The following is a 14,637-nucleotide window of genomic DNA, read 5'->3' on the forward strand; positions in this document are numbered from 1 at the left end:
ATTTCACATAATCTTTGAATTATTTACAATAAAACCAAAATGAAAATTCTAAATTAGAGAGAAAATCATATTGTTTATATTAGAAGCTCAGTGGCAAATAGGCTGAAAAATATTCATTCATTTCATTTACAATTTCCGAAAATGTAGCTTGTTTGTTTGCGTGTGTTTGTGGGTGGGTGGTGTTGGAAAGGCAGTGGGTGGGGAATGGTGGAAGGAGGGGTGGAGTGTGAGGGAGAGGCTGGAACATTAACTGTCAAATGTTAAGAAAAACAGTTAGAAAAATATTTCTTTTATGTATTTTTGTGTTTACCGCACGCACAAACAAACAAACAAACAAACACACACAGACGTACAAATCGGTTATTTATTAATTTGTATGTACTCGTATGCTTTTGTGGTTTAAGGTTCGAGATGCGTTTAGTTTTTCCATTTTTCTATGTGGCATTTTAAATGTTATTATTGGTAATATCTTATGTAACTGTATAATGCTCGCATAAGCAAGAAGTTCATGTTAATGGCTCGCACATTAATATTTAATATTCAATGCCTTCAAGTGTTTTTAACTTTCCTGCTCTATTCTATTTAAAGACGAGCGACAAATGCAAATTGTACAGCTATATTTACGCATATTGTTTAATTTGTATGTTAAATTGAGAATAACATGCATGTACTTGTATCGTATTTCGAGTGTGGTTTTATTTAGCTAATCAATTATTTTGCCACACAAAACTTACTAAAATTACATACTCGTATGGCTATGTGTGTTTAAGACACAGTAACTATTCATATATGTAATACATACATATGTTTTATATTGCTTATCGTAAACATCAGCAAACGGCACAATATCTTTACAGAGGCGACATCATCATCATTTCATTTCATTTTTTTCTGGACTTTCAGTTCGCCTGCTCGTACATGCTCGTTTTTTTTTGCCATAAAAATTGTATTCAAATGAAAATAAATTGCAAGCCAAATGAGATAGAATAGGTAAGCTTTACTTTATTTATCATAACACATTAGTTATTTACAGAGTAATTAAAAGGTTGTTCATGTATCAAAAATCTAACTTAAGGTACAAATCAAAAGTAACATTACGATCCTTGCTAAAAACTAATCTAGTACTGTACAAATGCCTTAACTCTTAAGCTAGTCTAACTATATTTACCTTCCTTCGATTCGTATGTAAATGCCTTCAATGTAATATGTAATCAAGAAAATTTGAAATTTTGGTTCCATATCTTATAAATATACTCCAAACTCTTTATTTGTATACTGTTTTTTGTTTTTAAGTTAATCGTAGTTAGTTAGTACACACAATATCTACGGCTTATAGCTATACTTTAATATATGTATTTATTAAACAAATATTGCTAGTTAATATACAAATTCGTTTAAGATCTTTTCCCATGGCCAACCGACGAGACGGTGTATTTGTATTGGTACATTATTCAGATACACCTACTCCTTATATAGATTCAAGCGCTCACGCATCGACACAAAACTAAACCAAAAACCAAATCTAAATTCCAAACACAAACACGAACAAACATCGAGTGTGAAATACAAACGCAAAGTTTTCGGTTTTGTTTGTAAGTTTTGTTTTATGATGGTGGTGGTTGTGGTGGTGGTGGTGTTGATGTTTTTGTTGTTTAATTTTTGTGATTTTAATTGCTGTTGCTGGCACGATAGTTTCTTCGCTTGAATGGCTTTGAGCGATACGTCTTTTAGCCATCATTTTGCCAACACTTGATTAATTTAGGTGGTTCCTGTTTTGGATTTTAAAATACTCGTAGTCGTGCATTCTTTAGCATATATCTAGGCAGTTGCTAAAATATCGCATATTACATTCTGAAGAAATAGAGACTCTCAGTGAGTTGTGTTTAAAACCGTATTTTTTCCATTCTCATTATGGCAGGATCCTTTCGTTAGTAACTTTTCATGTTTACTTGTTTCTTTCACTTGCATTTGCATTTACACATACAAACGTATATATTGGTTAGTAATGCTAAGTTCATGCTGTTAAGTTGCTGAAATAATTTGATCTTTATACATTTAATATACATATACATACAATTGTTGCAGATTTCAAACTTGAACTCAAGTCCTTAGATAATTCTAAGCCAAACCAAAAGCATCCTAAGCATTAAACAATTTTTGTAAATGAAGCAAACACATTGAAAATATATGGAAATATTGTCTTTCAAAAGCTTAAAAATTTCAGTCTTTAGTAGTTGGTTGCTCGGCTCATGTCACTTTTCTGGGTGTTTACACATCTTAGTCGTTGCTCTTGTCTCTCTCTGTAAAGGGCAGGATATAAGACAAGCAGACATTTTTTATCAGATTGTTGTTATGTTTATGTTATCTATGTTAGCTATGAGAGTTGTGAGAAACCTTGCAAAACTTACATTTAAATAGACAATTTCATGACACCTTAGAAACAAGCACACAAAGTTAGGAGCAACACCAAAATGTACACTGATTGGTCGAACCGGGGTCCCTCACCCGCCGACAAGAACTCAGATCTGTACAAGAACTCTGAGTTTGTGTTTGAAGCATTTGAAAAATTGTTAAAGAGGGTTAAGGATATAAGCAAAGCAATTAGTTTAATTCCAAAGTAGCGAGAGTTAATTGCACATGGGAAATATGAAATATATTTAGCCATATACTTATGAATATATGCATGTATATACTTATGTGTGAATATTACTTACTTAGAGGTCAGACCACTGCGTCGTTGCTGTACACATCGTTAACATGTTTGCCATTTTTGGCAGCAACCGCTGGCGCATTTTTGTCCTTCAGGCCGCACTGCTGTAAACGAAACGAAACGCAAAGGATGATTTTGAAAATTAATTAATCTGAACTTAGACGCAAAGTACGAATTCTAATCACAATAATTGTTGAATTAAATATGCAACAAAAATCAACTAATTAAATCTGCGAGAAGTGGCGGAAAATCAAAAATGTAAATGAGCACGAACAACATCTGGCCTAACACCTGGCGCCGCAAACCCGCACGTGGCACGTTGAGCCACTCAACCACCCCACCACCCAACCATCCAATAGCAGGCAACGAGCGCTCGCAAATAAATTGAAAATTAGGCAAAGCAAAAGCGAATTACATGAAAAATTAATTAAAACAATTAACGAGATGTAATTAAAGCAGCAGCGCCAGCTGCCTCTTTAACTACACATATATTTCTGTGTGTGTATATGTGTATATATTTGTTTATATGTATATATATGTGTGTGTGTGTGTGTACGTTTGAGCACTTAAACTCGCATTTAATAGAATATTTTGGCACTCACCTCCTGCTTGGATTGCCAGAGCTTCATGGCCGTCTTATATTTTTCAAACTCATTGCACCAATGCGAGTAAATCTTTTGATAATCCTGTTTCTGAGAGGGCGGCGAACACCTGCGGAAGGATTTTAAATGAAAGCAACAACGAATTAATAGATACATATATCGACAAAATATTTCAGCGGAAATTAAAATTGCATCACCAAATCACGTAAATTTGTGCGGCAATCTAGGTCAAGCTAATGATGCCCAACGTTGGGACTTCCACAGAACTCTGTGCCAATTCTGATTAATCCTAATTATATACCAATAAAAATCTTAATGCAAGGCTACCAGCTTGTCGCTTCCATTTGTCCACATATGCTGTTTATAATTCATGGATACCAATGGCATTATGGAGTGTAAATTGGTCGAAATATAAACAATATGCTTATATTTATACTTGTATTATATTAAGTGGATACTCGCATATGATTTTTAATCGGCACCAAAAAGGAGGAGCTTATCAATTCGTCTGTATTTTTATTTATTGTTTGATATTAAAAAGCACAAGCATACTATAATTCTTAAAGATTGGCTCAGTTTTCATTTTAATTTAGTCTTTTAAATCCAAACTCTATCAAGAAACTTAATCATACATTTTTAGAGAATATTTGCAACTGAAAACTTTAAAGTGGTATGGAATATCAATGACAGAATACTCTTCTTAAGCAACCCTATTCTATATATTCTACACTAACTTATACTTGTATCTGCTTTTATTTTCAATATCGGAATCATTGACCACCATCTTTATCTTTATTTCATTAAACTGATTTGAATGATTCCGAAAATGCAATATTTGTAGCACAATTAAATAATAATACTAGAAAATCATTTATTAAATCCCACTAAGCTGAAACAATATTTTAGGCCAAGAAAAACTTAAGTCATTACTTTGCGATTTGACTTAAATATCTAGGATATGGACCGCATAATGATTAATTATTATGACAAGGTTAACTTGTTGCAACGACTTTTAAGCTATATTAATATTATCATATACATATCCATTCTGTTAGTTATCTTGTAAAAACATAAGTTACAGTATACTACAACCAATTTATAATATATATACCTTTTTTCTGGACGTATTGCCGTGCAATGCAGATTGAATTTTAGACCTAATCTTTGACTCACCTGTGCGCATCCACAGTGACGCCATAGCTGCAGAGAAGGGTGCCATCCAGGTAACTATCATAGCGACCGCCATCGCCCTCGTTGACGGCCAGCAGGACGAGTCCACCCTCATTGGTCTCAATGTATTTGGTTGGAGTGTAGCGCACTTCGTAACTGCCAATGTGGAGGAAGATGAAGAGATTTTTGTATACGTTTGGTTGTCGAAACGCGAGGAAAAGCAAAGCAAAACTGTCTCCTAACCGCATTGGAAACGCACAATAAAAATCAATATAAAGTGTGTGAAACTTTGGGGGCAAACTTGTGCGAAGCAGCAAAAACTTTTTCCATTACACCAAACTCCATAAGTCCCACTTTTCAGGGCAAAAGCAAAAGAAAAGGCAATACCATCGCCATCGCCATCGACATCCTCGTCGTCGTAGCCGTCGTCGTCGTCGTCGCTGCGCGCTCTTAAATAAGCGTAAACGCCAAAAAGCAGACTTCAACAGCATTTTAAAGTGTCAATTTACCGCGGCGTTGGCAACACGCTTTCCCATGCCCCTACATCCCCCCAACACCCAATCCATGCCCATGCCCATGCCCATGCTCATGCTCATGCCCGCAACCCTCGCAGCCGAATCGCTTTCAGTTCTGCACGCTGTCATTGCTAAGTGAGACGAAGCGAAGTTTCAGTTACACTTCCGATTTCATTTATTTGCTTTCAATTTTCATAGCTGTGCGCACTAATAAAATTCGTGCATGCTTTAAAAGGCTGCCAGCTGTGGTCTCCAAGGAGCCATGACGTTTAATGCATGCCTGCTAAAAAGAAGAAAGGCGCGCCCGTTAACAGGTCTGAGCGTTCGGCATTTGCATATCGAATTACCCCCCCACCACCACCCTTACTCAAATGAGTTTACATTCCCAATCTACTCCCTACTATCAATGTATGAGTATACTGTTTACTTTGCGGCGTGAATTTGCGCACTCACCGTCCTTTCTCCGTAGAGTGATGATACCAACGTGTCTGCTTTTTCCGCAAAACCTCGGGCATCTTCACAAAGCAGGATAGGTGCAAGGTCTGGCCATAGGATGAGGTCACGCGCTTGCGCAGCACACTCGTGTCGCATATGCCCGACGTCTCGTTGGCCACGTCTTGCAGCAGGCCCAGCTGGTAAGGTCGGCAGGCATTGACCTCCTTGTCCCAGCCACAATAGGGATCGGCAACGCATCGGAAACAGCTGTCATAGCGACGGGCACACATGGCCAAATCAATTTGTTTTACTTGATGATCGGTCGCCAGATAGAGGGATCCCGTCTTTTGACTCAGCGTCAGCTCCCGAATGGGCTCGTTTCGTGGTGAGGCCTCGAATATGTCTATGAGATTGGAATGCCGCTGGCCATAGCGCATGAACTGCACAATCTTGTAGATATGACCTGTACTGGTGGCGACGAAGTACACCAGAAACTCCTGATTTAGCTTGTCGATGCGTATTCTGGAAAGGAGGAGGAGGGAAAATAGAATAAAAATGAGCACAACTTGCTGCCACATTTGTACAAAGTTGTTCCAAACACGCGCATTCTTATTTGTATTCCTCCACGTATTCTCCTTTTTATTTCTCCTTTTGTGCAACAATTCCCAAATGCACGCGGCCTCCACTTGGGCCAAGTTTATGCTTGCTAAACAAAACGTTTAACTAAAAGCATATCCAGCGGCGCATTGTTCATAACTTCCGGCCAAGTTATTTTACAAGTCGTTATGGCAAGAGCAGACAGCACAAAATAAACTCGCGTACAACAGAAGCACAGCCAAAAGCCAAAAGGAGGCAGGCAAAGGGTCCAGACGCACACACACACATAGTAGCAAAAAAAAAATAAATGCCAGCCATAATATAAAGGCAGCAGGAATGTTTTGTGCAGTGTGTGCGTGTGTGTGAGTGTGCGAGTGTGTCTGTGTGCTAGTTTTACAAATGTCAAGCAGAAAAACCGCTGGGACACACACAAATGCACTCATCTGAACAGATCGCACACATTAGAGATGTGCGCTCTATCCAAAAGCGAGTCAATTTTTCAAGATTTATAAATAAAAAGCTCAAATATTGAATTGGAAAGTAAAAGGCATATATGACAACCTACATTAAAATGATTTTTGGCCTTGGAAGCCTTAAGCAAATAATAATAATTTTAAAAAGGAATCGGAATTCCAATAATTTTCAATGTCTGTGTCTGTGGCTGAGGGCACACCGTTTGAACAGTTGCTTGCTTCTGCGTTACAGACAAGTGCAGCTAGTTTAATAATTTTCGGCTTTTGAACAATTTGTTTAGCAACTCGCTCGAATCACACAGGCACAACTCTAATGCATATGGGTGGTTGCCAACAACTTTTTGGCTGATTCAGCAGCCGTTGCTGCAATTACCACTAAGCAGACTAATGAATACATTTGCCACTTACTTGTCCACGACGAGGCGTGTGAGGATGACGTCGCGCTTGTAGAAGACTGGATTGCCAAATTCATGATCGACCGCCTTGTCCATTAGCGGATGCTTCCGAATGAAGTTCAGCACGGAGTCCGGCAGAGTTGCGGTGTCGTTGTGGCAAGTGCCTGGCCGTGGGTCGGGCACCTTTGAGTTGAGCACCGGCAGCCAGGCGCTGTTCGAGGTGGCTTGCTCCTTGAATTTCCCTGTAAACACGAATATGAAAGCGGAAAGAAGAGAAGAAAGAGAATGAAGGAAGAGAGAGGAGAAAGAATGTTATTTGGCGCTTATACAGTGCAGCGCACATAAGTATGCTACATTAAATTTATATGTGTCAGCACTGTGGCCAGAACCGGCGGCAAGTGGCAAAAACAAACACGCAGACGTGCTGTTCGAACTACTAATTACTGAAAAAAACCGTGGCTTCGTTTTTGTTTGGCCGCTCGGCTTTAATGTGCTTAAAATGTTGCTGCATAATCATTTGTTTTCATAATTAATTGCTCCGGCTTACAAGAGATATTTTGTATACTTAGCAGCACTGTTGAAGAGCGTGCGTGTGTTTGATGGAGACTTGTGTATGTGAGCGACATGCCCGCAAACTTTTCATAATGAATTTTAAGTGTATGCCAGATTTTTTGCACTGCTATCGCCTGGAGCACTCCGTCTGCGCGCTTGTCTGATGGTCTGTCTGTCTCTCGGTCCGCCCGTCAGTCCTGGCACTGTTCCATATACTCGCATACACGCAAAAATACCCATTCTTGGTGTGGCGGTGTTAATGAACTTTTCAACAAAGTGCTATCGTCGTTGTCGTTGTCGTCTTCCTTGTGGCCACATCAGTTGAACAAAATATTCTGCATGGAAATGTTGGCGGATGCTTCTACTTGTTTTTGGCAGCCCCAGATAAATATGTCAGCATACACTTAAGAGTGTGCATGGTTGTATATACTATACATTTATAATGAAAGCTTTTTTAACATTCGCTGATGACACCACTGTCAGTAATTGTATCTGCACTTCGGACTGTTCAAGTGATTTCAAACTGTCACATCGGATGCACGTTTCATGAGTCACATTTGTCAATTGATAAAAACATGTTTTCGGCAAAATAAAGCCTATAATAACAATTCATTAAATTTTGAGGCTCCAGATGAGATTTCAATAAATTAACATCTGTCAACAAATCACAAATACAATGAATTTAAAATACAAAATATTTTGTTCGTAACTTTAAAATAGTGAGCTGTTTTAAGTAGTATTTATGAAAGGGGTCATCAAATTGAATCACAGTTAATTTTAACAAAAAGAAAATGAGGAGAAAAACTATTTAATTTGTTTCTTGAGCTATGGAGTCTCAAAACTGTGTAGAGCTATTCTGAAACTTATACCCTATTTTGCAAATATTAAAAATTTCGTTGCAGTTTCGTCGTGTCACACAAATTTTTGCTTATTTCATGTCATGTCACAACTGATTAAACTTGCGATTTAGCTGCGTACGCTCACAAATTGAATCAACGTGGGAATGGAATCAACGGCAACGGCACCGGAAAAGGAAATGAATGTTAGCTGCAAAATAATCTTGCCGACGCAATTCTGCCTTCCGTCGTTTCGTTCTAGCTGCTGTTGACAAGTTTTTGTGTATTACTATACACATACATACGCATACACACACACACACACACACACACACAATGCAATGTGTGCATTCATATTAATATAGAATGCATATAGTTGGGTTGCATTTCTATGCGCGTTTTACGGGCGCAGCCAGCGAGGCGTGTCGAGTGAATGAATGAGTGCATATGCATCTGATTTGGCAGCGCGCGTGTTGCATGTTGCACAATGTCACGCAGCAACACACAGGCGCCCACAAAGCTGCAAACATGTGACCAGATTAGAAAGGTGTTATAAGCACAAGCACGGCAGACACACACGGGACACTTTCTCGCACTGACTGACGGATTTTCTTTCCTGAAAAAGATTTCGGGCCACGGGTGCATTACAAATTGTATGCGTTTTAGTGGCAACCTCGACGAGGTTCTGATGTGGGCGCCCTGAAGCCTTCATGTGCATTTAAAGCACCAGTCACGCATATCTTTTTCATTTTTCCTCCCTCACCACAAACACAATGGCTGCACGTAAATTTGCATGCTTCTTAGGCTTATCATTATCTCAACTTCAGGACGAATTATATATAGCAAAGGCAATAAAATCGGAAAGATCGAAGAAATTTAAACTACATACTATACATACATATATTGTGGCCTTAGCATGGATAGGAATACCTCATCATTCATAGGAGTAGTACCGGACATTGCTAATTTATAGGATAAGAGGACAGACAAGTAGCTGTCAGAATAAGGAAAGGAGCTAGGTATCATTTCAGAAACTAATTATTAAATAATTTTGTCGGACGTGAAGGTCGCCCTACTTAGACAAGCAGACAACCCATGATTGCTGATGTTGTCTAATTCATAAGCTCTGGACAGAAACTTCTTGCTTGATCAGAATACGAAGAGCCAATATACTTTTCACATAAATTACAGCGTTTTGTTCTTTGTGTGAGAAGGCATTCAGTGAAAGGGGCGAACAATATTACACATAATATATGTTTTTATAACTTTTGGAGATTTTTATGCACTTCTCTTACAATTTCAACAACACACACTTAGTCCATTCTTACAACCTGCTTGCAAGAACAGACTTCCAATCAGAAATCTGATGATTTATTCAGAGTATCAAATTTTCTGTCGCTGACAATAGATAAGCAGTCCTTGGCCGTTTTTATGCCTGACTGATAATTAAATTGTATTTTTCAAAATTGATATTTAGTAATATTTTTGATTGATGAAGCGCCGAGATGCCGAGACGAAGGTACGTGCTGCATTTTTAATCAAAAGTGAAGAAAATGTTAATTCCAAGGACATTGTCTCCAAAGAATTCGCTTTACCGGACCAAACTGCAGTATTTTATTTTCGACGTTTTGAAGCGTTTGCTCCGTCGAATCGTCATATTTGCACGCAATATAGCGCAGAAGGAAGTTGGTGTTTGTTGCATGTGTTTGTTGCACTCCTAATAAACTTCCTCGTACTGTTAATATTGAAACACAGTTTTTGATAAATAAGAGTGTGATACAAAATACATTGTAATTCAACAATTACTTACAAAATACTTATGATATTGTTTTCTGTAAACCTAAAGATGTTTATTCCAATCCGCCAAGGCAGGATTTGTTCCCAGATTGGAAAAGGCTTACTGCACATATCGAACATATCCGTATTAATACTCTCGTGAGGAATTTTGGAAAATATTCATGCATTTAAAGACTGAGCAATCGCCCATGGGCCCCAGAGACTGCCAGCTTGCACATCAATTCAATACGCGCCATTTAACGCTAAAATACCAATGTGGCGCCCACGACAAGAACACACACACACACACATGCGCACACACCTGCGCTCAAACCCGTAATTTCTTCCGACACTGCAATAGGAAATGGGAAGCAGTGGAGGGAAAAAGTCAAACGCAGCCACATGCACGTACGTAAAAATGGCGCCGCTGAGAATTATTGCAAATGCAATAAATCTCACTCACACACACAGATACCGCCAGCAGCTGCTGCTGGTGCTGCCGCTTCACGTCTGCCAACCCCTTGCCCCACCTCCCCACACCCTCCTGTTGGACTCACTCACCGTCGAAGGCTGCATTGATGTCGCGTATATCGTAGCTGCAGACCGCGGAGCCAATCAGTCCATTGGTGTTGGTCGTGAATGTGGCGTAGAACTTGGAGTCGTCATTGGGCATCTTGTACACTGACTGAATCTCATTGAAGTAGAAGGGGAACTCGCTCGATATGCTGCAGTTCATCCGGGCCTTCAGGTAGGTGGCCCAGTTCTGGCTGATCATATACTTGCCCCCGCGATCGTTCTTGCACACGCGGGCCACTCGCGAATAGACCGCCTTGCCACAATTGATGTACTCCACAGCATGCTCACGAAAGAAGAAGTAGACGAAGTCGCCGATATCAAAGCTGCCCACGAAGTTGGGCTCTAAGCAAAAAGACGTTATGATAATAGATGGTTAGTCTCCTTCCTAGGCAGCCAATGCAAGATCTGTCTACTCACTGTCCAGCAGCTTGGAATCGTATTTGACGGTGCGCTTGAAATTGGCCTCCTTGCGACCATTTGTAAAGTTATATAGGTCCGATCTAAATATTACCGAATCGGCCTTGGTGAACTCTGCATTGGTGCCGGCATACTGGAAAGGAAAAATAATTCAGTCGTTCCACAAAACACAACAGAAGTTAATGAAAAAGCAACGGCACAATAACAGAAACTTGGGCTGGCTCTACCAAGCTTAGTTTCACTTTTGCTTTATTTAATAGTTTCTTGTAGATGGTTGATCTTAGCCTATTCCGGTTTTTTGAAATTTAACTAACTGTTTCCTCAAGCATTATCTATGTTTGCTGACGCCTCTTTTACTTATAATAACATTTTATCATTACTTTTTTAATCACCCAATAATAACTTTAAGTCAGTTGCTATATAAATAGAATTTGGGCATGCCCTTAGAATATTATTTTAAGACCACTCACAGAAATGTTTGAACAGCAATTATTTATCAACTGGCTGTAGAAAATTCTTTTATCGGACGCTTCAATCAGCATTTCTCTTAAATTAGATACAATTTAAATAGTTGTTGTTTCAAAAACTTGTTTATTTATTTGTTTATATTATTATTTATTTATCTGATAAATAATTGCAATAGTCGTGGATAGTGAATGGTGATACACACGAAAACAAACACACTTACACTTTTTAGAGAAGGGTATAAGAAAAGCTCCCTTCGTGAAAAAATAACTTGTCCTCTGAAAGTTTGGCAGCAATTCGTCTGCTTCTTGGAGTGGATAGGGACGAAGGAAGAATTAGCGCCAAATATTTGACAAATTTGATTTGCGCCGAACTGGCATTGCGCATACGCCTATTCGACCCACAGACTCACGCACATACTGGCACTGGCACACACGCACGCACACAATTACGCACGAAGTGCGCGGACGTGCGTCAGTGTGCGTGCTTGCCATCGACTACATATGTATGTATAGTAAGTGTGTGTGTGTGTGTTTGTGTGTGTAAGCTGCTTTAATTTAATTTCAGCTTTCAGCTGCTTTATTGCGACTCTTTTTAAATTTTCCTAGGAACTTTTCCTTTGGCCATTTGGCTTTTTTCTATAGCTTTAGCTTCCCCTTGCCCTCCTCGGCCCTCGTCGCAACTTTACTCTTGTAATTTTATTACAATTGACATTTTTCCTTGTTGCTGGTTGTTTTCTCTTCTCGTGCCGTTGCTTTTATTTTTCCTTCCGTCAATGGCGGCAATGCGACTTACCAGCGCGGGCAAGCCGAAGGGATTTCCGGTTTCCACATAGACGGCGGTTGAGTTGTCAGCGGGATCGTAGGGACACTTGCCAATGCCCAAACCGATGCCTGGCACGTACTGGGATCTGGGTAAATGTGTTAAGTTTGCCTAGGGGCGGAATGCGAAAACGTTCGAAATAAAATACAGAGAAGGAAGAGGAAAAAAGCACATTAGTTGACTTTAATTTTTGAGAATTTGCCTGAACTGTAGGCCGATTTGGCTTCAACTCGGCTGGCATTAACAATTAAGCCGAAGCAGTACTCTTGTCACCCCTTTCTAGTCTATCACCAGCCACATTTATTCAGCAGGTAGGGCTGTAAAAGTTTGCGACTTAACCCTTTAAAGTTTTGCACTTGAACTTGTGGTGGGGAGCCGAAGCAAAGGGGCGACAAGGCGACAAGTCTCTCGAGCTATATAGTCTGGCATAGTATTCATATATGTATACAGTTGAACCTTTTTTCCATCTACTTACATTTATTACAATGTCCTTCGGATTGTGCGCATTGGTGCCGCAGACGTAGAGCCGATGGCCGTTGAAGTTCATGGGCTGTATGACGCGTATGTGATTGCGGCATTCCACCTTCTTGGTGTGCGCCCATTTTTTTTTTTTTTGTGTAACAACAATAATAATATAATATTTAAACAGAAGAAATAAGGATGCATGTGTGGATTGAGGGGTAGAAAGTATATACAGGCGCTGCATGAGTTTCTGAATTTTTCAAAGTCCAAAATGTTTAGGGCAAGCAATTTTATTCTAAAATTTTCTTTGAATTTTGCAACATGCTTTGGAGCAATAATTATGCTAAGTCTGTGGATCTAGAAATACATACCTCACGCTTGCCCTTGGACACGCAGTTAAGTATATCGGACCCGGTGGGTTCAAGAATTAAGACATCGCGCTGTAATGAAAACAAAATCAACACTTTTAGTTAGTTTTAAACAAGATAAGATTTCAATGTACTTGTTGTTTTAGAATTAATTTCCTTGCAACAACCTTGAAACCTGACCAACTGGAGGACGTTCTAACCGAAATTTTACTGCATTAACGACCTCTTTCAATTCGATCAAAAAAGTAACTGTATGCAAGCATTTTGAAAATAAATTGGTAGGAAATCATTTAAATTCCAGACTAAACGAGCTCTATTTTAACACTTGTTACTGCTCTTTTGACTTTTCCAATGCGACACGCTTAACAAATATTTCCAAAGTTTATTGAAAGCGTGATAAAATTTCGTGCTTATCAAGAAGGCGACGCGACTGCCAGAACAACAACAAAAAGAAAAGAAAACACAGTGAAAGCGACAACAAAAGCAGAGCAACAATTGAAAAATGTTTGTATGTTTGTGTGTGTGTGTGTGTGTGTGTGGAAAATATACATATACACATGTGTATACTTGTTTGTGTATGGCATGCTGCGTTTGCCTTTTTATAAATGTTTTATACAAAATTGTCGCACAGGACAGGACGGCGCCACAACACGTACAAATGACAAACGCGGTCGTGAGGCAGCATTTTTAAACGTGAGTGTATGTGTGTGTGTCTGTGTCTGTGTCTGTGTGTGTGTGCTGCCTTTGTGTTGCTTTAGCTTCATGCGATGCATGCCATTTTTTGTTACCCCTGTTGCTGTCGCTGTGCCTGTTGTTGATATTTTGATCACGTTGCGCATTTGTTTATTTAATTCGATTCGCAGTACTTGGGTTTTGAAACCAAACGCGAATTATTGCTCAACATTTTTTAGGGAGGCTGACATTGAAAAAAAAGGGCAAACGAGTAGAACGCTATTGTCACGCGCCCGACTCTTATATACCCTGTACCTGTATTTTAAAAATTTAATCTCACTTCGCACTTAAAATTGTATTTATTTTTTAGTTCAAAACTTACTAGAAATTGATTAGCAAACTAATACAATAATATACATATACTCGTACAACTCAAGGAACTCGCAATTTTCTTTTTCATACATTTGAAGCCTGCAATAACAATAGCTGGTGGAAGAGAGTACATTTTCTACAAAGCATGAATTTAAATTGCTATTTGAATAAAACTTGCAACATGGGTAAATCGGATTCAAAAGTATAAAAGTATTCCTAAAATTACATATGTGCATCCAAATCAAACATATACTGGATGACAGCTTTAGAGATTGTAGTTTTAAAACTTCTCGAAAAACTATACTTTTAACAAGAAGCTCATTGCGGCAGAGTGGGGGAGTCTATGGAAATAAAAACATCCTTTCCCGCATCACTCTAGCTAAAGACTTGCATTCATTCAATCCTAATCAAAAATAATATAT

At 39.0% G+C, this 14,637-nt stretch overlaps 1 protein-coding gene across 1 annotated transcript in view; it reads right to left on the reverse strand.

Annotated features, from left to right (window-relative positions):
* Positions 1-1,108: 1,108 nt before the first annotated feature.
* The window catches only part of LOC115633699 (semaphorin-2A), a 55,192-nt gene continuing 41,663 nt past the window's right edge, over positions 1,109-14,637 (reverse strand). Inside the window, exons 4-14 of the mRNA XM_030531162.1 lie at positions 13,175-13,243; positions 12,817-12,927; positions 12,315-12,452; positions 11,055-11,187; positions 10,623-10,979; positions 6,911-7,139; positions 5,451-5,954; positions 4,486-4,638; positions 3,313-3,421; positions 2,715-2,814; positions 1,109-2,300 (exon numbers count right to left, since the gene is read on the reverse strand). Of these exons, the coding sequence (XP_030387022.1) occupies positions 2,722-2,814; positions 3,313-3,421; positions 4,486-4,638; positions 5,451-5,954; positions 6,911-7,139; positions 10,623-10,979; positions 11,055-11,187; positions 12,315-12,452; positions 12,817-12,927; positions 13,175-13,243 (1,896 nt within the window). The 3' untranslated portion in view covers positions 1,109-2,300; positions 2,715-2,721. The remainder of the gene's footprint in view (positions 2,301-2,714; positions 2,815-3,312; positions 3,422-4,485; positions 4,639-5,450; positions 5,955-6,910; positions 7,140-10,622; positions 10,980-11,054; positions 11,188-12,314; positions 12,453-12,816; positions 12,928-13,174; positions 13,244-14,637) is intronic.

This window comes from Scaptodrosophila lebanonensis, unplaced genomic scaffold (genome assembly GCF_003285725.1).
Source record: "Scaptodrosophila lebanonensis strain 11010-0011.00,11010-0021.00 unplaced genomic scaffold, SlebRS2 tig00000001-arrow-pilon, whole genome shotgun sequence".
In the NCBI taxonomy this organism is placed as follows: domain Eukaryota; kingdom Metazoa; phylum Arthropoda; class Insecta; order Diptera; family Drosophilidae; genus Scaptodrosophila; species Scaptodrosophila lebanonensis.